Genomic DNA, 26,685 nt, shown 5'->3' on the forward strand with positions numbered 1-26,685 from the left:
AAATATTTCACTAATTGCAAATAAAGTTTCGTATTTAATTTATTCATGATTAATGATTTTAACATAATAGCGCAAATAATGAAACACACGAAGCATTAAGCCATTCTCACCATTAACAATAACAGAAAGTCCTGGCAGTAATTTTAATTACTGAGAGGGCCTTCATGGGACCAAGTCCTCTGTGTTCCTTTACCTTTGACCCGATTATTTTCTTAAAGTCCAAATATTTTTATCTACTTGGGTTTTTAACATTCTATTTTTGCAGCTAGTTGATAATTATTTATATCATTATTGATATCATTTTTTATTTCCTGTCAATGTCAATAATGAAAAATATTGTGCAGAGTGAATTACTGAATTTATACCACATTGGATGATTCTACCTATAAGTCGGTATGCAGAGAAAGGCAAGAGACATGTAGTTGTTTTTTTATTTGTTCTCCATTTGAAATTCACATTTCTTCAATAGCACACAGAAAATAATACCTTCAGGGATAAGTCATCAAAAGATGACAAAAGTACACAGATAACAAGCTGCATTCAACATTTGCCCTTAAATATACATTAAGCAGATTATTAGTGCAAAACATGTCATGGTGGATAAAGAGCAATATTAATGCAAAAGATAGGTCATGGTGGATAATCCCTATTAGTGTAGCAGAAGCCACAAGTCCAGACTCACTTCCCTCCCCCAACTCAACACAAGTTTTATACAATAAACCTACAGATTTCTAACATACACCTCAAATTCACACACACACACACACACACACACAAAACCATTGTGTCATCCCATTATACATCGATAGGCACGGGACACATGGAAAGACATACCAAGTTGAATGCATAGAAGCATATCTGTGTAAGAACCACACAGTCTCCTCGATTCGAGTAAAAGGAGGTGGGCTTGATGTAGGCCCAGTCAAAGTTCCGCAGGTTCAGTGACATCTGACCATGCTTGTCGCTGAGAGACACCAGGGCACGCACAAATGAGTATTTGGCTGAGCAGCTGATGGCCGTCACTGTGCGCACCTTATCGAAGTGCAGCAGGAAACAGGGGTCGTCCTGGAGCCACACAATGAGACAGCATTGCTGATCAAAAATCTGATAATATTAACCTGTTGTAAAACCTTGTTTCTAAATTTGAACTGACACGTTTTGTTATATAACATAATGGTCAGTCAATGAAAATATATCCTACATCTGATAAGAAACGATTGAAGAGATGTCAGATATGAAAACAAATGGGCTGCCGGGAAATGAAGGCATAAATATGAAACAATATTACTGATAAAAACATGAATACACGGATTTCTTTCACACCAATGGCTTTCTGAAGCACCTCGATGATTGATCCCAACATAAAAAACTATTATCGGTATTTCAACATTGACATGGTTGAAAGCTGCAGATATGGACCATGAATTAAGATTTTTGTTTTTCAAACCCAGATTTCTATAAAACAAGATAATGTTAATAATAAAGATAAGGAAAGGTAATTTTGCACAACACATAAGTTTAATTTGACTTACTACACAAGTAAAAGTAAAATGACAGATTTTCATAACTACATAAAAAATATTAATGTGTAATTTGTTACTTTCCACCTCTGGTATGAGTAGCCATAGATTCAATTCTGTTGTACCTCTTTTTTCATTATGTGTTTTGCCTATTTTATTTTTAATTTAGGGTCCTGAAGAGAGACAGCATGCAGCACTGAAAAATAATCACACAAATTGCAATGTGAAATTACTTTCTTCAAAGCTTCCATAATAAAAGTGTGAGTATAATTTTTGTTAAAATAACAGTTTCATAATCCTGTTATTTCCCCGCGACCCTGAATACAGGATAAGCGGTAGACAATGGATGGATGGATAATTCTGTTATTTGTGCCATTCATCCTTTCTATAGAAACTATACAATAGCAATGGAAACTGAAATAAAATGTGGCTCATTACCACATCAGCGTCCCGTCCGTCAACAAGAGTCAGGTCTTGCAGGGACCAGACCTCTGTCCTCCTGTAGCAGTCCTGTAGGCTGGAGCGTTTGGTGTTGGTCCCCTTGGATCCGGACTTTAGGGATGGCTCAGATACCTCACATCGCACGATACACAACTGCACCGCTTTGGGTTTTGATACTGCAAAAAAAGGGAAGTAACAAACTGCGTTTTCCCCGAATAAACAGACACGAGCAGTAAAAGTAAAACCTTGACCACGTTGAGGCCTCACAGATTTTTCATATATAATGCTACAAGGATATCTGGCACATTTCCTGACAGATTCTAGACAGCCAAAGTTCTGTACTGCATCAGGAAAATTCCCATGAGCATCTTTGATCCCCTTAAACTGCATGATCATCTTGAAGCCTCGTTACCTGAGACACAGATGAAATGTCTTCCATGCGTCGCTTCTTCAATCTCAATAAACTCCATCAGTGTCTGTTTTTCAGGTCGGAATAAAACTCTCTGCATCTCCTCCCTCAGAAGAGACGACATCACTGGACAGAGGCAGAGAAGAATCGAGATCCAAAGATGGGGAAAACGACAAAATCAGAGAGAGAGAGAGAGAGAGAGAGAGAGAGAGAGAGATCACGATGCTGGAACCTGATCAGTGGTCGGGAAGGAGGTGGTGGTGATTCCTCTGGTCAGCCTGCGTGAAAAGTATGTGGTCTTGTATGAAACGAGCTCTTACACACACACACACACACACACACACACCACTCAATTTTGATTATCTATATTAATCTTTCATTAAAGTACTGCCCTCATACCAACGTGCCGAGGAGGGATTCAGTAGAAAGGGAGCAATTAAAGGCCAATCTCTTCATCATTTTGCCCTTTTATTGCTTCAATTAAGATCCATTATGATGCTGATCCCGGCGTTGACTCAGGTTTCCTGCAAATATGGATTTCACTCTTGGATTTGTATTTACTTCAGTGAAGTGTGTCTCGGAGCGCAGACACATAGGACTTTTGGTTGTAAGTGGTTGCATGTTTCCTCACAACTCGTAGTGTCTTTATCTCTTTCCGTGGTCTCTTCCTGTCTCCACTCACTCACATAAAGCGATGTTCATATATATATATATATATATATATATTTATATATGTGGCAAAGTGCCCAAAGCTGGTCTGTGATTAAACGGTTGTTGTGTGGGAAAAGGATGTCCCACAGCACTCTGCATGGTTTCCATTACCCTGTGGTAATTCAATCTCTGAGGACAGGTACGAGTGGGGCGAAGCACTTACACGGAGGGATTACAAGCACATAAAGGATGCTACACTTCTTTAGGGAGCGTGGCTCCATGAGACAATTTACCTGACGTAGTGATAAACAGAACATAATATTACACTTTAAAAAAAAACAAAAAAACTTTCAGTTGGTGAGAGGTGAGTCAAAGTAGTGTGGGAGGACTTTTCCATAAACAAAACCACCCCAGAATGAACCGGACCACAGCGCTGATTTGATTTGTGGCTCCATTGAATTTGTCACATTTTGTGAAAAACAAAGATGCGTCTTTCCACAGCTAAGTGCTTCATTGCTGTTGTTGTTGATGGTTTCTGTGGATGTGCCCCTGAAAGGCTTTCTGCCTCTGAGATGGAAAGATGAGCACAGGGGCAGGAAGTAGGAAGGGAAGGAAAGATACAAGTGTTGAATCTCATGAATAACACATGAGGTTTATTGTACTTACTTATCATAAGCTTCAAACCCAGTGTGTCTGTTCACGTGAATTGAAAGGGCCTCTTAATTGTATAATAATTGGAGAGAACTCACGATTGGCACGAGAGAGTCGTTTTTGTAACATATGGTGGAAAGCACACTTACCTGCCATCAATGTGTCTTTATTTGTAGGAAAATACACCTGTGAAGCATTCCCCTTCCACAGCACACAGCTAGGAACAACAGCAATCATAATACTGTTAGATATGGCCTTATGGGAGGAGTTGGAAAGAGAGGGATGCATGTTTAAAGAGCATTAACAGGAGTTGTATATGGTTTAGGAGGAAAGTCAGAGGAGCTGGCAGCAGTGATGAAGAGGAGATCTGTGCAACATTGGAAGGACAGAGATGTGGCTGGAAGTGTGGAAGACAGAAAGGAAGGAGCTGCTGAAAAGACAGTGAAGAAGAAGAAGGGTGGGAAGACATGAAGGATGCAGAGGAATAAGACAATGCAACAAAAACAGTCAAAAAACGACAAATTAAGGAATGGGAATAAGACAGATTATGCAGGAAGGGGTGCTGAGCGAGGGAAAGGTGAGGAAATAATAGATGGGAAACGGGGAGAATCCTTGAGAAGCAGATTACGACTAATCCGAACAACGCCGAAGAGAACTGAAAATGATGACAGAGAAAAGAAGAAAAGCAAGGGGGGAAGTTGAGTTCACGGAGAGGAAGGAGACCGGGAGGGGGGCAGAGAAAAAGGAACTGTGAGGAGGTGCAAGCAGGAGGAAAGAATTAATGAGGATGGCAGTGTTAGACATCGAGGAAGCAAGATAGAGCTGAGGAAAACACTCGGTCATGCTCAAGCCTCGGGCTGGAATATTAAACAGTGTGAAAACAGGAACAGGAATCAAACACACAGATTCTAGATTTTACAGTTGTATTTTGAGTTTTGTGTTATTTGTACAGATCTAAAAGAAAAAAAGTACATTTCTTCATATAATTGCTGCAGGCATTTTTACGGTTTTCCTTTAACTTCATGACTGTTCTGCATTTGTACTTTAAGCGTTTTAAGGTTTTGGTCTTTGCCCAGAAGTAACACTGATGGTGTAACACATCGTATATAAATAATGTATCACATAACACCAAATTGCTTGCTTGCATTGCGATACCACTTTAGTTATTGGAAAGCTGCTTTTGAAAGTATCATATTATGATACTATGATTCTCACTCCTCATCCAACTCCAACAGTATAACACGTTGCTGTGACTTTTGTGTGTGTTCTCCTTGATGTTATTTTAATGTTGAATGTACTATGCCTTGTTTTTAAATGAATTGTCAAAAAAAAAAAAAAAAGAGGACAGAGGTGAAGACAGTCATGTTGCATGCAGTCAGCTCAAGAGTTTATCAGGGAGGTGACCTTTGCCCCGGGATCTCCATGTTAAAACAGCAGTTGAGCAATGTCTCATGATGAATACAAGCAAATCCCATGATCAAATTCACGCAGCCCTTTTTCAGGACATGAAACAAAATGTGTCATATATATATATATATATATATATATATACCGGTATATACATACTGTATATATAAAATCATCATATATGCCACAATCATTTAGCCTCATCATGGAGCCAAGCCGGCTGCAAAAACAACAACATTGCACTATTAATAAACTAAAAGGACTCCGAATGCATCTCCCACCTCTCTCCAACTTCAAGCTCAAATGCTTAATGACAACTTATTTCTAGCGTCAGCACTGTGCATCATGTTACATATGAGATCACTATTCCCATTATATTCCCAAACACACTGCATGTGTGTTGACATCCATGGAAACACACTGAAACACAGTGGCTGCAGAACTTGATTTACACAAACACACACGCACACACCTTGATGAGTACTTTTCCGACTGTTGTCTTCTTTTGTTAGAGCTTTTGTTAATGACCGTGGAACATTTCAAGTGCTGCACTGATATAGGAGTATGACACATCGAAAACCTGTAATGTGGCAGGACGCACACAGGAAGCATGGCAATCTCAGGTCTATTTAACATGTATTTTTGGAGACAGCTAAGCTATTGTTTTGGCTTTATTATTTAAATCAGGATTTGAGAAGACAGAGCACATTAGTAGTTAACTATCACCAGTATCCTTTACATCCTGAATGATTTTAATATAGGTATGAATTGCTTATAAATAAAGGTTGAACTGTGAAGTTTTTATGTTTTATTTATTAACAGTGGTGCAATCCTGGAGGATTTTAATGAAGCACCAGTGAGGCAGTGACTTGCTTATTTTCTCTTTACATATGGGTTGATAACATACGATTCCCTTGTCTGTAAAGACAAGGAACAATACAGTATACACAGCCGTCAATGGAACAACATGAACAGACTCCTCTGTCATTTATTTGATCAAATGTAACTTTGTTTATGAATATCTTATTTACCATAGTCGTAATGCACTTACTTGTGTGTGTAATTAATGTTATGTCAATAAAAGTATGTGAGTTTAAAAATCAAAAACATGGGTGGTTTGTGAAATGAACCTCTCATGCGATTTATGCCTCATAAGAATCCAAATGCAGCATCATATGAATTTAGGGGAACCTCGACACAGTATAGGTACAACGTCACGGTGTGTGGGGCTTCTGATTGGACGCCGATGAAAGGGGAAACCCCTTACCATCAGGGAGGGCCACCCCTACCCAGCACTGCACCCTCCTGGCGACCGTCCAATGTCACATTCACAGTCCAAACCTGAAAATAACATGGAGGTATTAATAACGCAATAATAGAATAGTGAATGAATTTAACTGGACTGACACTCAACGCATTTCAAGTATGACTATTAGACGAAGGAACTAAGCAGGATATCTACTCTCATATCCGCCGTTCTCGCTTTAAATTAATTAATCTGCACGTCGACACTATCATATTAAAAACGTTGACGGTGTCTGCCTGGAAAAGCTACAAAAAACGCGAGTCATTTCCCCGACGAAGCGATCCCCTCCGTTTCGCTGCTACTGTACTTGCAAAATAGTGCGCCCTACTGTCTCCATTGCGCATGACTGTACTTCGTAATATGAAATAGGCCTCCTGTTTTTCTCCCCAACCCGGACTCCTTACTGGCCCCCACCGACTCGATGCAACGTTCAAGTAAGCAAAACACGGAGGCTGCCGTCGATTATTCGAGAAGGTAAGGATTTGTGGATTGCATAGACTAAGCCAGCGGTAGTCACCGATTGTGAAATAGCATGGCCGTTGTGGTCGGTAAACAGAGGGGGGGTTTTAGCGTGCGGAAGCGGTCGGACTGCAGAGGAGGCTTCGGGACTGTTTCCGCACGCTTGAGGGAGAGCAAGGCCCAGTGACCCACATTCAGAGCTGCCTGGTGTCTATGTGTACGCGTGGGCGAGCGTGCGCGCGATTCCGTGTCAGTGTGTGTGTGTAAGCGTGCGCCCGGGGGCCGTGTACGCGCGTGTATGTGTACATACATCTGCCGCGAAAATGTTTCCACCATTGCTGGTTTTAGACATTTCTCCGCGGCCGACGTTTGTCTTTTTGTCGGCGGTCGCGAGGATCTCCCCTCGCGCGGACATTTAGGCTCCGTCTCCCCGTGACGTTTGAGCACCAACGGTAACATTTCGGAGATTATTTTCCTCTTCAATGTCAGTTGTTGCGTGACAGCTTGAGGCTCGCGGCCAGCTTTTGCGATGGCAGAGGTTGACATTCCTCCTGGTTGTTTCACAAAGGTGAACCGCGTTACCTGCCGTAACCGTGTCATTCAATGTGTGCGAGTGTAGATGGAGGAAACGGGCAGTAAGAGTGTTAAATCTCTGGGTTAAAAGGGCAGTAGTCGGTAGCAAGCTTAGTTAGCCTGCTAGCTAGCTATATGGGTTGCTCTCTCGGTTGTATAACGAACACCTGTGGCACCAAAAAGGTATATTATTAGATTATTACTGTGTATCTGACGGCTAATGGCTCTTTTTGGTCGACTGCATTACGTGTGCCTGTGCCATATTGTTAAGTCGGTGTTTATTCATTGACGGTGGTTTACAGTGGACGGAGCCGTCCAATGGAGAAGCTCAGTCTAATGAGGCTTCACTTATTGGCCGTCAGGACTACATGAGCGTAGGTCGGACCAGGGTTTCCCATTGAAGACACACATGGGTTTATTAAGAGGATTTAACAAAAAATGATTAAATCCCACTAAAATTACTATGATAAATAATCAGGTTGATAGTGTCATCTGTAGTTATTGTACACACATCCAACTCCTCTAATTAGAGCATTGGGACACACATGCTGTCTGATTGGTACTGCTTGACAAGTTTGCAAGATTTTCACCCAGACATCACAAAAACAATTACAGGATTAATTGACAGGCAAAACAGTGCCATCATCACGCCTGAGTTATAGCCTATTGTGAGGATTTGCTGCAGATCGTTTATCTGGTGTGATGTTACAGTTTTAGTTGTAGACTTGGTCAGATGTTAAAGAAAAAGATTAATTGAGAATAGATGATCGGCTGACAGAAAATGATCAACTATTTTGAGAGTTGATTAATTGCTTTGGTCATTTCTTTGAAGTGTTAATCGCATCCAGCTTCTTAATTGTGAGGATGTTATGCTTTTCTTTGTTTTTATATGACTGTTCACTGAATATCTTGCGTTTTGGACTGTCAGTCTCACCCTGTCTTGACCTCATCTTGAGATTCAGAAAATTGTGACGGGCAGTTTTTGTTAATTTTGTGACATTTTATAGACGATTAACGATTGAGTAGTTACCCGAAACAATAATTGTCAGATTAACTCGTAATAAAATAGTTATCAGTTGCAGCCCTGATTTTCTGTTTTTAACTTGCAGAAACATACATTTTCTTTCCTTGCTGGTCTTGAGAATTTGCAAATAGTGAACACAGACAGCAGCCCTGGTATGTTTGTGAATGAGTATGGGCTATTTCTGTTGCAGGTGAGGTGTGGTTCCCTCATTTGTTAGTGCCTGGAAGGATAGGATCCAAAACAACTAGATTTGCCTGCAAAGAGACATTCCAGAAAGTAAGTTAAGAAATACTTAATTACCACTTTTTCATAACTGGGTCACTGCGCTCCAAAAGAATTTCTGAAGTCCTAATAATGTAAGCATAATAATTGGTTTATACTGGGGTTTCCTCACTGCACTGATGTACATTATTTGCAGTTTAAAGTCTTTGTGTCGCAATAACAGGAATTTCAAGACCTCTCCATGGTCGTACTTCATAAAATTGGTTTCATTAGTTGGTTTATGAGTTAATTGTTGAGAAAGTCGGACCGTTTTAATTGGAAGCAACTGTCCATGTTTGTAGGGTTCAATTTAATTAATGCTGAAAGTTGATAAATCAGTAAAGGCGATCTGCTCGTTGCTTACATGTCATTCTAAAGCACACGTTAAAATTTAAAGTCAATCAAAAGTGAGCTATTTTTGATTTAACACACAGCACCTGACTGCATATGAAACTGCTAAAATAGGAGTGATAGATTTCTTATAAAAAAAATGTTCTTGCATTTATGTAGGCAGAAACGAGATGTTTTCTTTCTGTGTAGGACTTTTTTTGCAGTATGGCAGTAGAGATGGAAAATTAGGCACTCAAATTGACCTATTGACCCCTAGTTTTCTGCTTTGATTTCTCCAGCAGGTTTGGTTGATCGTCATGTCTTTCTTGTGGTCTGTTGCCCTCTCGTGACCCCAATGACCTCAGTGGCAGTTTTGATGATAGAGTCAACGTTGACACCAAACCCTTTCTACGACCCCTGAGAAAAGACATAAACTGACCACGTGCATAAGTTGCATTGGGGTGAGAAGTGACCACACACACACACACACACACACACACACACACACACACACACACAAAATTAAGTTTGCAACACGTTAGAAACAAGGTCTTTCAAGTCGGCTATTTGAACCCCGTGGAAAAGCTAAAAATTGGGATTCGTGAAAAAACAGACTCAAAACAATAAGCCTGCCTGCCTCTTTACAAATCCATACATGTTGTTAATCTTTTATTGCATGAATCAGCAAGGACTTTTATTAAGTTGACATATTTCCTTAATTTTGGCCTGTTCAAGTAACTCCAGTATGCTGTGTGCCATATTCAATCATATTTTAGGTCCACTGAATTGCATTATGTAAATAATAACGGGCACTTAAGCTAATACACTGCTTGTTTCTCTGTCTCTCCAGGTGGTCTTCCAAATGCCTACCTCACGCCTAAAGAGCAAATCACTGCAGCCACAGCCCTGATCAGCAGCCACCATGACATCAAGCATAGGGTACACACACACACACACACACACACACACACACACACACACACACACACACTTTATATACTTTATTTGATTCCACATTACAAGTCAGGTTTCAGTAAGAATCAAATATTTTGAATGATCCAACAGGATAAAGCAGATCAGCACATTGTTATACTGTTTCAGGGGTACAAGAAACATCTCCGTTTCCAGATAAGCATGCTTCCTACAATAGAAGAAATTGAGCAGTACTTTACTAGCTGTTTGGCTGTTGTTCTAGAAAGCCCCCCAATGCGTAGTCTACGGATCGCCAGCCTATGCACATGCCCTACACTACCAAACACGAGCACGATAAGCTGGCATTTGTAGCCCAGATTCTCAATGGTGGATATCAATGATTGATACTTTAGTGTCCTAGAATAGTAAGAGTCTTCCATAAACAGATCAAATGCACATGATACCTCAAATAGCCTAACATTGGTTCCAGAGATAGTAGGTGTCTCCAGGACCACATTTTGCTGTGGTGAGTCACTCACAGTGTCACAGGGGGGAAATTACACCAGGGTCACAACTGTTATGATATTATAAAATGTTATTATAAAATTGAGTGCCACAATAAAACAACTTGGAAAATATATGACGATATTAAACAGCAGCTCCAGATATTACTCATCAGTACAAATGTAAGTATTTATATTGAGCCATATTGATTCAAATGTAGCCAAGAACACGCCCTGTTTCACAAATGCACTTGTAATCTTCTTGGCAAGCACAACACATTCCTCTCTCTCTCTCTCTCTCTCTCTCTCTCTCTCTCTCTCTCTCTCTCTCTCTCTCTCTCTCTCTCTCTCTCTCACTCACTCTTTTTTTTTGTGTGACCCAAAAATAAACCTGCTCCTGACGTGTAGGAATCCTCTCATTTACCGACATCCGTCATTCGCTATTATTAACAATACATATCTGCTTTCAAGCTGCCACCAAATCTGCATACACAGGAAAACACAAAGTGAGATGGGAAAAACTGTAAATATGTTTTCTCTCCTCCTCCAGGGATGATTGTAGCATCTTTGATGGGTTGATGGAAGAAGATGAAAAGGACAAAGCAAAACGGTGAGCAAGGTGGAAGGATGAACATGCTTGAGTGATGCTTCTTGTAATTTTGTATGAAATATTAATACATCACTCCTTTTTATAAAACATGGAATTTCAAGGATTGTTTCATGAGCAGACCTACACTTGTTAAATTAACTAACATTTGAAACACATTTAAAGATGGGTACGTTTCTAGCTCCTGTAGAGAATATACCATGTCTAAACCGACTGTATGGCATTGTATGATATTGTCTTAACTTATAATATCGTAGGGTCACGTGTCAAAAAGTTTTCACCTACTTATTTTCAGGATCATCATGTTTTTTTTAATGAACGTCAAAATGTTCAATCCGGACAAAAAAACAAACTGAACCCCAAATCTTTTAAATGTTTGTCCAAAGGAAACTATGATTGCATGACATCTAGAATCTAATATAGGACTTTTGATTTTAGTGTGTCCCGCAACAAATCTGAGAAGAAACGGAGAGACCAGTTCAATGTCCTCATCAAGGAACTCGGCACCATGTTGCCTGGCAACACCAGGAAGATGGACAAGTCCACCATCCTGCAGAAAAGCATTGACTTCCTGTGTAAACACAAAGGTCAGGGCACTTCACAGAGTGCACACGTCTTGTTCTATATTCAGTTTTTCTTGTGTACACTGTCTTCTTGTTTCCTGTCATTACAAAAGCTTATTACACTTTTTATGAGACATGGGTACTGTACCTGTACAGTTTAAATGAATTTGCTTTAACCATTCTACTATGTATAGTGGCCTCATGTGATTTTGGTCTGTCATTTTGTAATGACTTCCTTTTCTGTGGTTAAAACCTCCATCCTCTCCTCTGTTTCCCCTCATCGTCTTAGATGATCGTCACTAGAATACTGTGCCTTTGCTGAAATATTTCATTCCTGCACACGTGTTACTTTTCTTTTTAGTCCCAGCTCATATCATTGCTGTGGATTATAATTAACACAGCTGCCACATCACTGGTGCACTGTGTTATCACTTGTTCTATATAAGTGCCTTGTTTTCACTCTGAGCCCTCAATAGATGTTTGTAGCATGCTGTTCTGCATTATTGTGTGCTTTTATTAATTGTTGTCCCGTCGCCTTATTGTTTATTGCTTACTTGACCTTTTTCTCAAAAAGACTTGATTTTTCTTCTTCAAACCTACATTTGTTTTCCATTCCGTCCACCAGAGATCGCAGCCCAGTCAGAGTCCAGTGAGATCAGGCAGGACTGGAAACCTCCATTTCTTAGCAACGAGGAGTTCACTCAGCTCATGCTGGAGGTCAGGCATCACACATTGTTGTACTGTAATCCTGTATTTTGGGTGTTATTACCACTGTTATTTTAGTCTCGTGGTAGGTTTTTCACAGACAGCAGTTCTTAAAAGTCAAGCCAATGCAGAAGTGCTTTAAACTTGTATTCTCTCTAATAGCCATTAGATCTCCTCTGGTTGCAAAAATAAGGCAGACAATGTTACCTCAGTAAACAATGTAAACATGAGTTTATGGTCTCAATTGCTTGTTTCAAGTCTTCTTCATTACAGCAGGATGTCCATGTAGTAATTTATGGTCCAAATTAGAGCTAAATAGACTATAAAGCAAGGTGTGCTTTAGGACGTTGATACCTGGGATTGTCACGTTGCTACCACAGCGTTGTTCATCTTACAACTTTAACCCTTCCACAATGGGTTTTCAGTTCTTGAACTGTAACATTTTTGGTAGCCTCAAAATGTCTTATTCAGCATCCGGTTGTAATAAGCTCCTTCATCTCGAGTCACTTCTGGTTGCAAAAAAACAAGATGGCGATGGCCAAAATGTTTGGAGAGACCATTATAGTCATTCTCTTGATCTTGTCTTACGTTATCAGGCTCTGGATGGGTTCTTTATAGCAATAATGACTGATGGGAACATCCTCTACGTCTCTGAGAGTGTCACCTCACTACTAGAACACCTACCGGTGAGTAACTCTGGTTCTTTCTTGTATTAATGTGTATTTTCTTATTTGTGTGTGGTTCAGATTAAACACGTTAGTATGATCTGTGTGTGTGCCGAAAAAAGGCTTTGCCCTTCTCCTAATGTTACTCATGCATGCATGTGTGTTTGTTCCTCAGACGGACTTGGTGGACCAGAACATGCTAAACTTCTTGCCAATTGGGGAACACTCTGATGTGTACAAGGCTCTGTCCACGCACCCCACCGACCACGACAACCTTAACTCCGATTACCTGAAGAGTCAGTAACATATAGTGAATATATTTCTGACAAAAAATAAACAAAATATATTTGATAAAGTCTTCATAACTCTGTAGCTTGATTTCTGAGCCACAGTTAATTTTAAGTGCAGTAACACAAAAAATCTGAGAATACGACTTATTAGACCTATTATTTCAAGGATGCTTGGGCATCATCATCATCACTGTTTTGCTTCCAGCACCATGAAGCATTTTAAACATACGAACAATACGTTTGTATTTTTGACAATAGTTTATCTTTTGACCTTGCTTTGTGTTATTATATTTTTCTTTTTACTCCAGCTAAGAACCACATGGAGTTCTGTTGCCATATGCTGCGAGGGACCATTGACCCAAAAGAACCACCTGTCTATGAATATGTAAAGTTCATTGGCAACTTCAAGTCACTCAACAATGGTATGTCACTCAAATAGCAGTTTTAAGTGGAAGTCAAGAGGAGACACCCTGGGTGAATCGGCAAATGGATGTTAGTTAGTGTTACTGAAGTTTCTTTTCCACTGGTTTGAAAGAAGATGTTATGGAAGCAAAATAGTCAAAAATTGACCAGTGCATGAAACAAACAAATGATTTTGCCTGGGATGTCTCCCCTTTACACGGTCAAGGAACACTGCATATTACCTGACTGAAGGAGTTAACAACCTTGTTAAATGGTAAACTTTGCTCTGGGTTGTGCAGTTCCCAACGCAGGGAGGAATGGTCTAGCAGGGATGTTGCAGCGCTCACTACAACCTGCGTTCGATGACCAGGTGTGCTTTGTAGCCACTGTTCGGCTGGCCAAACCTCAGTTCATCAAGGTAGCCTTGGACACACAAACACACATTTACACATACAAATGAAATCACACAGAGTCATTATTTAATCACTTTTTCTCACTGATCTCCTCTGTTGTGATTGTTTTTATATTCATAGGAGATGTGTACGGTGGAGGAACCCAATGAAGAATTCACCTCTCGGCACAGTCTGGAATGGAAGTTCCTCTTCTTAGACCATAGGTACACAAACAAACTCACACATTTAATCGTGCTTTAACTGCCAGTATACTCCGTCAGAAGTGCTAGTCAGGTGGTCGCACTTTTCCCACATCGGATTAGGGTGATCTGTGTCCAAAACTTCTGCATTTTTACAAAACTGACAATCCGACATCCGCACCCGCTTCACGCCGTGATTGGCCAGCTGCATGGAAGTGCAAAGACAACCAAGCTGTGTACTTTTGAGCCGCACTTTGTCCTCTATCTTCTGTTCTTCACATAATTAATAAGGAAGGGTTTTTTTCCTTTCCAGAGCTCCACCAATCATAGGCTACCTGCCTTTCGAGGTTCTGGGAACATCAGGGTACGATTATTACCATGTGGACGACCTGGAGACACTAGCCAAGTGTCACGAACACTGTGAGGGCTCACATTTACTCTTTCTTCTGTCAAAGCCTTTCTCTGCTTGTTGTTGTACCTAACAGCTCGGCTCTTATCTGCCTCTATCCCTCTCCTGTGTAGTGATGCAGTACGGTAAAGGGAAGTCTTGTTACTATCGTTTCCTGACTAAAGGTCAACAATGGATCTGGCTTCAGACGCACTACTACATCACCTATCACCAGTGGAACTCTCGACCTGAGTTTATTGTCTGTACACACACAGTAGTCAGGTACTGCAGCTTCCATGTACCTTTTTACTGATGGTATAGTAAAAATGGAGATTTGTTTTTGTTCTACTCATTAGATATTTCCAAACCATTGTTAAGATTCTGTGATAATAAATGTGAGGACCTCTCACATTCTCTCATGCATGTCCCTTTGTTTCTCTGTAAAACACAGTTATGCAGAGGTGAGGGCAGAACAGCGCAGAGAGCTGGGCATCGAGGAGGCAAACCCAGAAGTTACTGCCAATAAGGTGAGCAGAGAAATAAGGTGGAAATATTCCATATTCATTTTCTTTCATCAATCCATGAGGCCAATATCTAGAGGTGTCACAATATAGCAAGTGTGCATAGGAAATTTTGAATAAGAAAAAATCATGAATTGAATTTGAAGAGTTGTTTAAGCGTTGGTAACAAAATTAATCAGTTGTGTATTTGAACCTTTTGAAATTCTCTCATGAAATAAAAATACAAAATATTTTTTTCAGCCTTATTAAGAGTCATCTTATTATTAGGTATTTTGAAAGAAGGCTTATTTCTTGTGTAAAATGTCTATTTTTACTTGTTACCCCCCGAATCTGTTATCGACAAATTCTGTTAGTGAGTTGCTACAATAAATCAAATTTAAACAGATAAAACACTAGTTCAATAGTTATACATCTCACATGAACTCTTTTATATTGATTAATAAATTACCCCTTTGGCATGTCCATCTAATAGCTGTTAATTGTGATTTACTTGTGCTGGGCCTGTTCAAGACGGACCTTTTGGAACGGGTTGATTACTTGGCCTCCTGTATTGCTGCTTGTAACTTTCATGAGAAATTAAGCCACCAAGTGTGAAGTCGACTGGATGAATATCTGTCCCAAAAGTGACAAATTTATACGTCTCATAGATCTTTGATAAGGTCTGTCTGTATCTGAATTAACTGAATGTACTGTAGCAAGCGATGGAGGGCGAGTTGTACCCAGCATGCAATCAAGCAGTGTTACTATAGGGTTCCTCTCCCAACACACTACACAGTGTGTACACTACTAATGAATATGTCTTGTAGATCTGAAGAGTTCACACTCAACACTGCGTGCTTTGGGTCCTCAGCAATGCACCCGCTAAGTGTGAAGTTGTCGTCATACTTTTGGACAGATTTTTTCGTCTGAGACACTTAAAACAAGAATGAAGCCTTTGAATTGAGAGAGAGAGAGAGAGAGAGAGAGAGAGACAGGCACACACAGAAAAGAGATACGACAGAGTGAATGAAGAGAGGGAGTGGCGTTAGGGAGAACAAAGCAAGCACAAATAAACACACCCACACCTCTGCACATCCTGCACGCTGGTATTTACTGGGAGTTACACCCCATGTGGGGCCCAACTGCTCTCTGCTGATGCCCAGAAATGTCACAAGCACAGAAAAATAAGAAGAAAACAGAAAATGCAGGGCAGGGTCTCTGCAGATACAGTCACTATCACCTACTTATCTGACTTAAGTAACGATGAAAGAGATTCGTTTTTTTGTATCGGCCTGTACATTGTTCTTTAGGAAAATGCATATTCAAAAATGTTTTCTTCTGCTTATCTGTTTTCAGAGTCAGGACTCTGGCTCTGAGTCGCAGCTGAATACGTCCAGCCTAAAGGAGGCTCTGGAGCGATTTGACCGCAGCCGAACACCCTCAACCTCCTCGCGGAGTTCTCACAAGTCCTCATCGCATGTCTCTGATAACACCTGTACTTGTAAGGAAACACACTCATACAGCTGCATGTACATACATAATCTTACTCAGTTATTACCTGATGTAATGCTCTAAAGGAGGAGTCAGTGACACATCAGTTCTGGAGTTTAATGGGATGGGAAGCCCTGCAGTAAGATGATACGACATGGGTATGACTCATCAATTACATCAATGTTTCTGCAACAGCCTCCAAGCTACACATGGATACGGCCACACCTCCTCGGCAGTCAGTGGCCTCCACCATGGAGATGACGTCACAGCGTCGCTCATCCATAAGCAGCCAGGTGAGGCTTGCAAACTAAGACTTCTTGTTTGCATAGATACTGATATTTTTGACCATGAGGAATGCAAATAGAGATCTCATTTTGTTCACTCAATGCCATTTTATTGTGCAGTTTGGTTAAGGAAATGCAATATAACAATATGCTTACACTTCACTTGTCTTAATTTGATTATCTGTACATTTGCAGTCTATGAGCTCTCAGACCACTGGACACAGTGTAACTCCAGGTATGATCACTCACCACCACCACCAGCAGCAGCAGCAGCAGCAGCAGCAACAACAACAGCAGCAGCAGCAGCAACAACAACAACAGCAGCAGCAGCAGCAGCAGCAGCAGCAGCAGCAACAACAGCAGCAGCAGCAGCAGCAGCAACAGCAGCAACCACAGCAGCAGCAGCAACAACAACAACCACAACAACCACAACCACAACCACAACCACAACAACAACCACAACAGCTACAGACAAACGTACAGGTGAGAATGGAGGCAAAACACTCATTTCCTCACATCATAATGTGGAGTAGAGCTGGAACGATTTGTTGATAAATTCCTCAGTCATTCGACAATAGATGAATCGTTTGATAGATTCAGTGTTTTTATTTAACTGAAAAAATGAATTGGTCTCTGTTTTATAGAGGTTAATAATTGCTTTGTTGGGTTTTTTTGGTATTCAACTGGTACATGTTTTGGACAAACTCATCATTTTTTGTCATTACACATCACAGTATAAAGAACACACTGCCATGTGCATAAAATCTGAGTAAAAAGTGTAGTTTTTCATGCAATCAGAACAGTACGACAGCGTATTAGGGCCACTGACGAAAAAAAAAAAAAAAAAAATGGAGCCGAGAGAGGTGGGCAATATTCTGAGATTAAAAGTCGCAAATTTGCTAGTTTAAAGTGGCCCATTTGCTAGTCTTAACAGGAAGTAAACACGTAGCTTTACCCGGATGTTTGCCGTTGCTATGACAACAAGTGAAAGCTACCGCTAGCTTAGCCAATACACCGGATCAATAAACACACATAAGATGACAATTTGGCATTGTTTGGCATATTGTGATGTATTAATTAGAAATACACACTGATGTATTAAATAAAAGTGACATTCCTGGGACGTTGGCAAGCATAAATGCCGGTTGTTAGCATCGTAACCTACCACTAGCTTAGCCAAACCACCCAATCAACAAACACCCATAAAATGACAATTTGGCCCATATAAAATTAACCAACAACCATCAACAGCCATCACCCTAAGGACCTTAGCAAAGCGTTGTCACACGTTGGGATGAATTAATTAGAAAGATAAAAGCAACATTCATGGGAAGTTAGCTAGCATAAATGCCGGTTGTCAGCATTTTACTAGTTTTAAAGTCACAAATGGGCCACTTTAAACTAGCAAATTTGCGACTTTTAATCTCAAAATATTGCCCACGTCTCTCGGCTCCGTTTTTTGTTTTGTTTTTATTTTCGCCAGTGGCCCTAATACGCCATCGTATAACAGTAACCGGTAACTCACTGGATAATATTTAAGCAAAAAAAAATAGACATAAAAGAGGCACGTTCCTTTTAGCCCGGTGCTCCATTAAGATTTACTGACGCGCTTCAAAGCTCCATCCAGGTTTAATGTTTTGTCTGGTAAATGTCTTGTATTTTATTGTCTGCTCTTTGCTGAAGTTCATTGTCACATTTTGATCAGGTCATGGGTGCAGCTTACTAATACTGCACTGATCGCTATTGGCAGATGTTCGTGAAATAGTTTGATTGTTGGTCTCCATAAAGGCGTATCAGAAGAGTTGATTAGATGAGGCATCGATTTCTAATTGAGACATTTTCAATACTCATTTGTCTGCTTTCAAGCCTGCTACTCAATTCGATCTGAGAGCGAGACACTCAGCACACACAAATACTTCACGGCACCGGATGCACAACGAGTGCTGTGAAGTAGCTCAACACACACATATGGTTCAATTGATTAACATAAAGCCTGTAAATTTACTTATAGACTGATATGCGAATCAAAAGTGTTAACTGTTGGCATCCCTAATGTGAACTATTACTTCATTATCGATACATTGTTTGAGAGTCGATGCAATATCACGAAACATAATAACGTGATACTCATATGTATAGATATTTACACCTGTAATAATATAACCATTAGCTGCAGCCCCTCTGTGGGTGTTCAGGTGCAAGTGTTTTGTAATGAACATGAGAACATCATGTGCCACTAAGTGCATGTACACTGAGGCAGTACTGCTGCAGTGAGTGACCTGTTCTTTTTCTCTCCATCCACAGCCGGTGATGGAGTTCTCAGCTCAGGTGAATGCAATGCAGCATCTAAAGGATCAGCTGGAACAGAGGACCAGACTGATCCAAGCCAACATCCAGCGGCAGCAGGACGAGCTGAGACACATCCAAGACCAGCTGCAGAGAGTCCAGGGGCAGGGCATACAGGTAAGATGTAGACTCGCACTCATGAGTTTTAAAATGTGAAAGAGGGATGTGCAATTAATTGAATTTCAGTCACAATGTTGGCTAATCAACATAGAATGATTATTGTGACGTTTCACTTTGATGCTCTTGTTTTGTCCTGTGTTTTCAATCCAGCTCACCCCTTTTCCCTTACAGCGGTCTTTTGACGGCCACTCAATGCGGAAAAAGCCTTTTTTATGCAAAACAGCTTTTGCTCATTGTATATCTCAAATGGGACATCAGTTGTATTTAGAAGAAAACATATTACATTCAAACAAGAGCTACTGAAAGTGTTTATTTTACCCACTGAATAATTACCTTTTTGAAAACCAATTTCAGTTGCATTCAGGTTTCTCCCCATGATGTTTTTTTTAATTTGGAAATCTTATTTCAAAATCTTATCTCATTTGAAAAAGACTAGCACGCAACCTTTGTTCTTTTTTTAAAAAAGATAAGTAGCTGTATTGTGCTTTGTCTTTTCCTGTGTGTTCCACCTGGCTGTGCCTGACCTAGATCGCAACCAGAATCATGCATTATGTATTATTTTTGTTCTGTTTGGAGGAAATTGCACTTTCATTAGCACAGTGTACCCTATAAAGATAATCTACTTCATTAAATCATTGTATATAAATGTACAAAAATAAGTGCATGCGTTGTAATTCTAGACCCACAGACCAGGGTTTTTTCGGGCTCATTATGAGGTGGAAGTAATTCTCATAGCAGGGAAAATCCCTGCTGACCTCTGTGGTCTGACGTGGTGTTTCCATCCTGATAGATGTTGCTGCATCAGGGAGGCGGAGCGATGAACGTGCAGCTCCCCCAGGTGGGCTCGGTCCAACAAGCAACTACTTTGACCAGTCAGGTCCAACAAACAACAATTAATCCTGTCCATTCAGGAACTCAGCAGCTCACCATCCAGCAGCAGGCCCCGCCCCCACAGCAAAACCTACAGCAGCAGCACACTAACGCCCTCACACAGGTGGGACACACACACACACACACACACACACACACACACATATCAGATAAACTGACGCCGTCAAGAGGAAGGTCCAACAATCATGTACTTGGTATCTGAGGTCCTGTGAGAAGAGTAACGTGTGTGAACTTTTGACACTTTTAGTCCCATCATATGGAGAACTTCAAACAACTATACAAACACAAGTACTGCTCTGTGAACCTGTCATGTTTACATCTCATTCAGAAAACAGGAAGAGCCACAGGACATGCTGCAAGTGTTTAAACATGTGAGAGACTTGACAAACTGACAGCGGAAAGCTATAAAACACACAACCTATTATATGCATCGCGGTTAGAGACACCCTCCACCCTCTGCTGTTGAGTAATGTTGATTTAAGTTATCTTGTCATGTCCATTTAAAAACACCCAGACCTGCACATTTCATTTCATGTTTGTATACACGGTATCAAAAGCAAGCTTGTTGTAATCCGCTAGTGTCTACATGGGCCTTTTTCCAAGTCCTTCAGTGGCTTCAATACAACCTCCCAGCCCTAACCTTTTATGTAGACTCTGGATGAGTTCCAACTTCAATTTATTTTCTATATATTTACAGCTTCATGATCTTTTAGGTGTGTTCAAATTAGACATATACCTAAGAGTAATTTAAACAGAAAAAGTCCCTTAATCCATTTACTCTGTTTTTAAAGGAATTCATATCATGTCCTTCCCTCCTTCCCCACATTACCACTGTCCAGCCCCAACGTCAGCCCCAGCAACCTGCCCAGGCTCAGCCCCAGACCCAGGGCTCTGTGTCTGCTCCACTCTACAACACCATGATGATTTCCCAGCCAGGGCAGCCTAACGTGCTGCAGATCAGCACCAGCCTGCCGCAGACCAACACACAGCAAGGCACCGCGGTGGCCACCTTCACACAGGACCGACAGATCCGGTACGTAGACGAACCAAACCTCATACTCAAACTACGCCCATTCTCACTAAACAAGTCTCTCGTGGTATATGTTTACTGATTTTTACTGTATAGACAAAACTGTATGCATTGTTTTCTTTTATGTCATTTTATAAAATTCTAGTTTAAATACTGGTATTATGGTTATTCGTGTGTAGTATGAAAAGGCTGCTACATATATTTCATCGTGCAACCCTCGTTACCAAGGTTAATTTACGTAAGAGTACCTTGCTTCCTGATGTGTAGGAGTGAAACAGCATAGGCAGGCAGGACATAACGTTGGGAGGAATTTGATTGGATTGTTGGAAGTTGCAGATGGATGGATGGATGGCATGATATTATTGGTTGAAATTGGTTGGTAACAGCTTTTGTAGGCATGCATTATTTTTCATTTTCCAGGAAGGAATTGGATTTTGATATAAAAATATGAATATATATATATTCTTCAGCCTAAATTGTTATACAAGTTCACAATACGACCAGGGGTGTGATCTAAAAGGGCATTTTATTCAAGATTTGATTAGTAGAATTCATGGTTACTGTAATTAATTTGTTCTTTCTCTTCCTTTTCCCTTTTCTCCATTTCACTCTTGCTAGGTTCCCAGCGGGGCAGCAGCTAGTGACCAAGCTTGTGACGGCTCCAATGGCATGTGGGGCCGTCATGGTGCCCACCTCCATGTTCATGGGACAGGTGGTGACTGCATACAACCCCTTTGGTGGGCAACAGGTACGGACAAAGCCGAGTCATAGAGCACCTAATGAAACTGTATCTAAGACTAGAAAATCTTCCTTAATAGAGTCCATCCAAGCAAACGTGTGTGAAGCACATAAACACCCAACTGCTCTGTGTTGTCAATGTGGTTATAATCACTAAGTATTTAATTAAATTCAATAAGAACCTAGCCATTGGTGAGGTAAAATGCAGTGTTTGCTCAGCAAATCTCCCCTTTATAAATGATGTCATGATTGGTGCTGATATTTGGCAAGAGGGTTATGAAAATTCAGTCTACAAACGAGTAGTGAAACAAAAATATTTTTTTTAAGTGAAAGCAGATAACAGAGAGATAAAACAAATCTTGGGGATTCGTGTTTTATGTTGGATGTTTTATGAACTCTTAAAACAAAATTGTGGTTTTAAGTTGTTGAACATTTGTCATGTCATGTGATGCAGAAAGATGACTCAAAAAGACTAACAGGGCCAAAGACTGCTAAAACAGACGCAGTGTTGTTAGATCATAGAGTAGACTACATCCCTTTTCATTCGTCTCTCAAGTCCAAAAACATCTTGAAACGTTGGATCCTCAGAGAATACATTGAGAGTGATCATAAGCAGTAAATGGCCTGCCATGTTCCAAAAATCACCTTCATTTGATGATTCACTGATATGAATGCACCTCTCTCTTGTTCTGTTACCTCATGTGTCAATTCAGCAGGGAGGGCAAACCCAGACCCTGACTCTGCAACCAGCGCAACAAGGTCAGCCCGACCAAAACCAGACGACTGTAGTGGCTCAGGGTGGCCAGCAGGGGCAGCAGCAACAGCAGCAATTCCTACAGGTATCACTAGAGGGCAGCAAATATAATTTATTCAATATGTAATGATCTAATAAAGTACATTCATTTTATTATTATTATTATTATTATTATTATTATAATAATAATAATAATAATAATAATAATGATAGTTATAATAATAATATAATATAACAAAAACATTATTCATATGTTTTTTTTAATTGGTAAAAATTGTTGTCTTGATCCTGCTGGGAGTCATGAGTGACATCACATAGCTACTGTTTAGAGAGTTCATTCATTTTACTTGCAGACTGTGTCAGAGCAGAACAAGGCTTTTTATTTACATTAAAGAACTGCTTCAGTTTGAATGCTCCTCCACCGTTTTTCTTTCAGGGCACTCGTCTTCTCCATAGTAACCAGTCTACCCAGCTGATTCTGCAGGCGGCTTTCCCACTCCAACAACAGGGCACCTTCACACAGGCAACACAACAACAACAACAACAACAACAACAACAACAACAGCAGCAACGGCAACAGCAGCAGCAGCAACAACAACAGCAGCAGCAGCAGCACCAATCTCACCACCAGCGGCACCAGCAGCAACTGAAACCACAGCCCCAGAAACAGCAGAAAGCCCCATCATCACACAGGACTGACAGTGTCAGCAGCCAACCACAGTAAGGTCTGGAAGAAAACGAGTTAAGTTAGAAGACACAGGGAATTTTATGGGATTGCTGCATACATTTGTTTTGGTCATGTGGGTGCCACAAACTTCCTTTTCCCCAAAATGCGTCACCCTTTCTTCCTCCATCTGAAAGAATTGAATCATAGGAAAGAGGAAAGCCTGTGAGTCCCAAAGGAACTCGGTTATCACCATGGCAATAGGATGGATTAAAATCCCCCTTTCCTTCATCAGAGGCAGAGACGCTCCGGTCTGTGGAAACCCAGTATCAACAGACTTTCTTTTTTTTTTTTTGAAGGTGTGTCAAAGTGGACTGACCTTGTACAGATTTACTGTATGATACAAAAAACCTTGTAAATATCCAATATAGCCTAACAGGAAACAGAAATGTAGTATTTTATATGATTGCATGGAAAGAATAACTGTAAGCTTTTATTAGTCGCTTTTGAAAAAAAAAGAATTTTTACTTTGTTCAAGTGTTTTCTGGTCAAAGAGAGCAATGATGTGCTCTCTCAGTCTTCTCTCCCCCTTCTCTAAAAAACAACAACAACAATAGTCCAGAATAAGGCTTTAAAGTTCTGTCAGTTTGGTTGGGCTTGGGTTTTTCTTGTGGAAGTTGTGTTTTTAAACACGGTCTCTGAGACGAAAATGGCTCTTTTTTAACTTTATAACAAATTATGTTTGGCAAGAAACTAGATCGAAGTTTAACTGAATTCTTTGCAGAAAAGATCACTGTACGTATAACGGGTTTAGTGATTCCAAGTGCCAATAACATAGTCAATTATGTTTTTGTTTTTTATTTCGAGCAGACTATTCAAAGGCGTATATATATTTTCCAACAAGATATTTCCCCTATTAAAGTTAATGCGTGTGTATATAGTAGGGATTATTTTTTAACAGTGAGAGAGCCCTATAAGTAACAAACAGTATATCCTCAACCTCCTGAAACTTTAGCACTTGATGTGGTTGTGTACAGTTAATCACTGTCCAGACCTAGTTGTTTGTAATCTGTGGTGTGATTCTGTGAGCTAATGTGTTTTTGGGAATACAATCTTTGTGTGCATGAGAGTGTCTGTCTGTCTGTTTGTGTGTGCGCGTGCTTGTTGCCCCTTGTGTCTTACAATATTTGACTTAGTAAGGGTTTGAAGTTGCTGGATGGTACTTGTATTCTCAGGAATGTGGAAAGTTATTTTGCTTCTGCCTCAGTCTGGAACCAGACCAGGAAGGATTAGACAGTGATGCTGCAAAGACCAGAGGAAGACGGGGGTGGTGACCGAATCAAATTGGGACCAGATCTCTTGTTAGTCCTCCCTTCCTTGTTAGCTTCTTATCAAATAGCATGACGGAGAAGTCTCCAAAGACAATAAAAATAAGCTCTTATTATGTAAAGGGGGGAAGATATAATCAAGTAGAAAAATAATTTCCAGCTATTCACCCAGATCAGAATGGATTTCCTTCATTGTACCAGCGAACCTGCGTTTCTACTCTCTGTCTCATGGTCTTCTGTATCATCAGTGTTTCGTCCTTCTATCTCTTCCTCGACCTCAGATACCCTCATGCAGTTCTGTTCACTCGTCTCTGGATAAAACCAAGGCTGGGCCATTTCAAATCCAGTGATGGAAATGGGCTCAGCCCCTCTTCTACAGTTGTAAGCCATATCAAAGAGAATAGCCTTGGATTGGAGGAAGTGTAATGTTTGGCAAAGGAGTGTTTAGAATGTGTTGTTTTGTCTCAAGAGTGTAGTTAAGACTGTGTGTTTGCGTGTGTGTTTGCGTGTGTGTTTGCGTGGTGCGTGCGTGCGTTTGCGTGAATAAAGCGTCCCCTACGTCTTCGTGGGGACGGGGGGCAATATTGGTTGCCCCTGGCGATAGCCAATCAGTTCTTGCGTTGCAGTATAAAGAAATAATTGTAATATTCAAGAAACTTCCTCTGCGGTGGGGCTCAGTATTCTGCAAGCCTGTGTGTGGGACAGCTCAACTTGAATACATGTTTGTGTGAGAGGGAGAGCGTTTGTATGCATGTTAACTGTCACTGTAACCCGTTATATTTTCATATGGAAACAGATGTGTGACTGGAAACGAATGGATGTTAGGCAATACAGAGCATTGGTCACCCGTCGGGCTATAAAGAAGAGTGGGCAGTGTTATTGTTTAACAGTGGCAGACTGCTCAACAAACACTTATCACAACAACTACACATCAGACCGGTCTCCAATGGTAATCCTCTGAGATACGCCTTTTTTTTTTCTTCATTTAAATTGGCAATTTGTGTGACTAAGTGGGGACGATGCTCTTCTTGACTTTGTCCACAAATATGGAATCTAAGACAGGATCTACAGAGAGGGCTTTACTGTTTGAACCAGGTCTTCCACCCATTCACGTAATAAATGTAGATCCTCTATAGTATAGTTTGTGTTTAAGGCATTACTCTAAGGGGTAATTATGAAATGTTTATGGTTTGTGTCACTGATACCCAGCCCAAAGAATGTAAAGGTATTTTAAAGAGACTAATGGATGTTCTAACGGCTTGATTATGGAGAACCTTTGACAGGCTTTGTGATGAAGGAAAAGGAGGGGTGTGAAAGAAAAATCATGTTTCTCACTACAAGGATCCACGTGTCGAATCAGAAATGCAAATGCAATTACTTACAGGCTTTGCTTTGTAACAGAACCTCCTGAATGTTTCACCATTACAGACTTTCTGTTTCTGTTTCTTGCAACGGTGATCTTCTCGTTCTCAGAAAAAGGGTTCAAAAGGTGCTGAAAGTTAAGGTGTAGGATATTTGAAATGGGACACTGTAAGACGGCGAGGCCCCCCCCCTCCCCCCGCTCCACACAGATACACGGATCACCTTTCCACTACACAATCTGGTTCTAAAGAGTCCTCGTTCTAGTATAAAACTCCTGTAAACACACACACACACAAAGCGAAGAACACCAGTATTCAGTGTAAAATGGTGCTATGCTTACCTGTACTGTATGTATGTATATCCCTTCTTCTGCTCTTGAACTGTGCTCCTTTTATCTACCCCAAAGTCAAATGTAATAATAATCAATATTTTGAAGCAAAATGTTTGCTATTATTATAACCCCCGTTCCCCTCATGGTCAATTTTAAAATAAAAACAGTTGCAAAATATTATACGTGA

The 26,685-nt window shown here is 40.5% G+C and overlaps 2 protein-coding genes across 6 annotated transcripts; one reads left to right on the plus strand and one right to left on the minus strand.

The window, feature by feature from the left end:
* Window positions 1–442: 442 nt before the first annotated feature.
* On the minus strand, window positions 443–7,225 carry exoc1l (exocyst complex component 1 like). The gene is made up of 4 exons (XM_084004910.1): window positions 7,155–7,225; window positions 2,374–2,496; window positions 1,959–2,137; window positions 443–1,065 (listed from the first exon to the last, which is right to left on the minus strand). Exons 2-4 carry the CDS (start codon window positions 2,492–2,494, stop codon window positions 796–798), a joined length of 570 nt encoding a protein of 189 aa, XP_083861036.1. The 5' UTR covers window positions 2,495–2,496; window positions 7,155–7,225; the 3' UTR covers window positions 443–795.
* clockb (clock circadian regulator b) lies at window positions 6,726–26,685 on the plus strand. Of its 5 annotated transcripts, none has more exons than XM_084004905.1 (24): window positions 6,726–6,859; window positions 8,632–8,717; window positions 9,332–9,493; window positions 9,883–9,971; window positions 10,998–11,057; window positions 11,493–11,641; window positions 12,243–12,334; window positions 12,919–13,008; window positions 13,163–13,283; window positions 13,586–13,699; window positions 13,979–14,097; window positions 14,213–14,295; window positions 14,585–14,691; window positions 14,794–14,941; window positions 15,111–15,186; window positions 16,516–16,660; window positions 16,846–16,943; window positions 17,130–17,417; window positions 19,239–19,397; window positions 20,191–20,394; window positions 21,083–21,324; window positions 21,940–22,069; window positions 22,773–22,898; window positions 23,250–26,685. In XM_084004905.1, exons 4-24 carry the CDS (start codon window positions 9,955–9,957, stop codon window positions 23,535–23,537), a joined length of 2,856 nt encoding a protein of 951 aa, XP_083861031.1. In that variant the 5' UTR covers window positions 6,726–6,859; window positions 8,632–8,717; window positions 9,332–9,493; window positions 9,883–9,954; the 3' UTR covers window positions 23,538–26,685. The 5 variants fall into 5 exon arrangements, with proteins under 5 accessions (XP_083861031.1, XP_083861034.1, XP_083861035.1 ...); XM_084004908.1 differs by having other exon boundaries at window positions 22,776–22,898; XM_084004909.1 differs by having other exon boundaries at window positions 21,131–21,324.

This window comes from Eutrigla gurnardus, assembly GCF_963514095.1.
Source record: "Eutrigla gurnardus genome assembly, chromosome: 3".
Classification (NCBI taxonomy): domain Eukaryota; kingdom Metazoa; phylum Chordata; class Actinopteri; order Perciformes; family Triglidae; genus Eutrigla; species Eutrigla gurnardus.

Excerpts from the sequence above, each read along its gene's own strand:
- clockb (XM_084004905.1), top strand. Across the intron at positions 15,187-16,515 it reads CAGAAGTTACTGCCAATAAG|AGTCAGGACTCTGGCTCTGA; the intron begins GTGAGCAGAGAA and ends ATCTGTTTTCAG. Across the intron at positions 21,325-21,939 it reads ACACAGGACCGACAGATCCG|GTTCCCAGCGGGGCAGCAGC; the intron begins GTACGTAGACGA and ends CACTCTTGCTAG.
- exoc1l (XM_084004910.1), bottom strand. The coding sequence starts at position 2,494 with ATGTCGTCTCTTCTGAGGGAGGAGATGCAGAGAGTTTTATTCCGACCT. Across the intron at positions 2,138-2,373 it reads ACATTTCATCTGTGTCTCAG|TATCAAAACCCAAAGCGGTG; the intron begins GTAACGAGGCTT and ends CTTTTTTTGCAG. Across the intron at positions 1,066-1,958 it reads ACGGACGGGACGCTGATGTG|GACGACCCCTGTTTCCTGCT; the intron begins GTAATGAGCCAC and ends GTGTGGCTCCAG.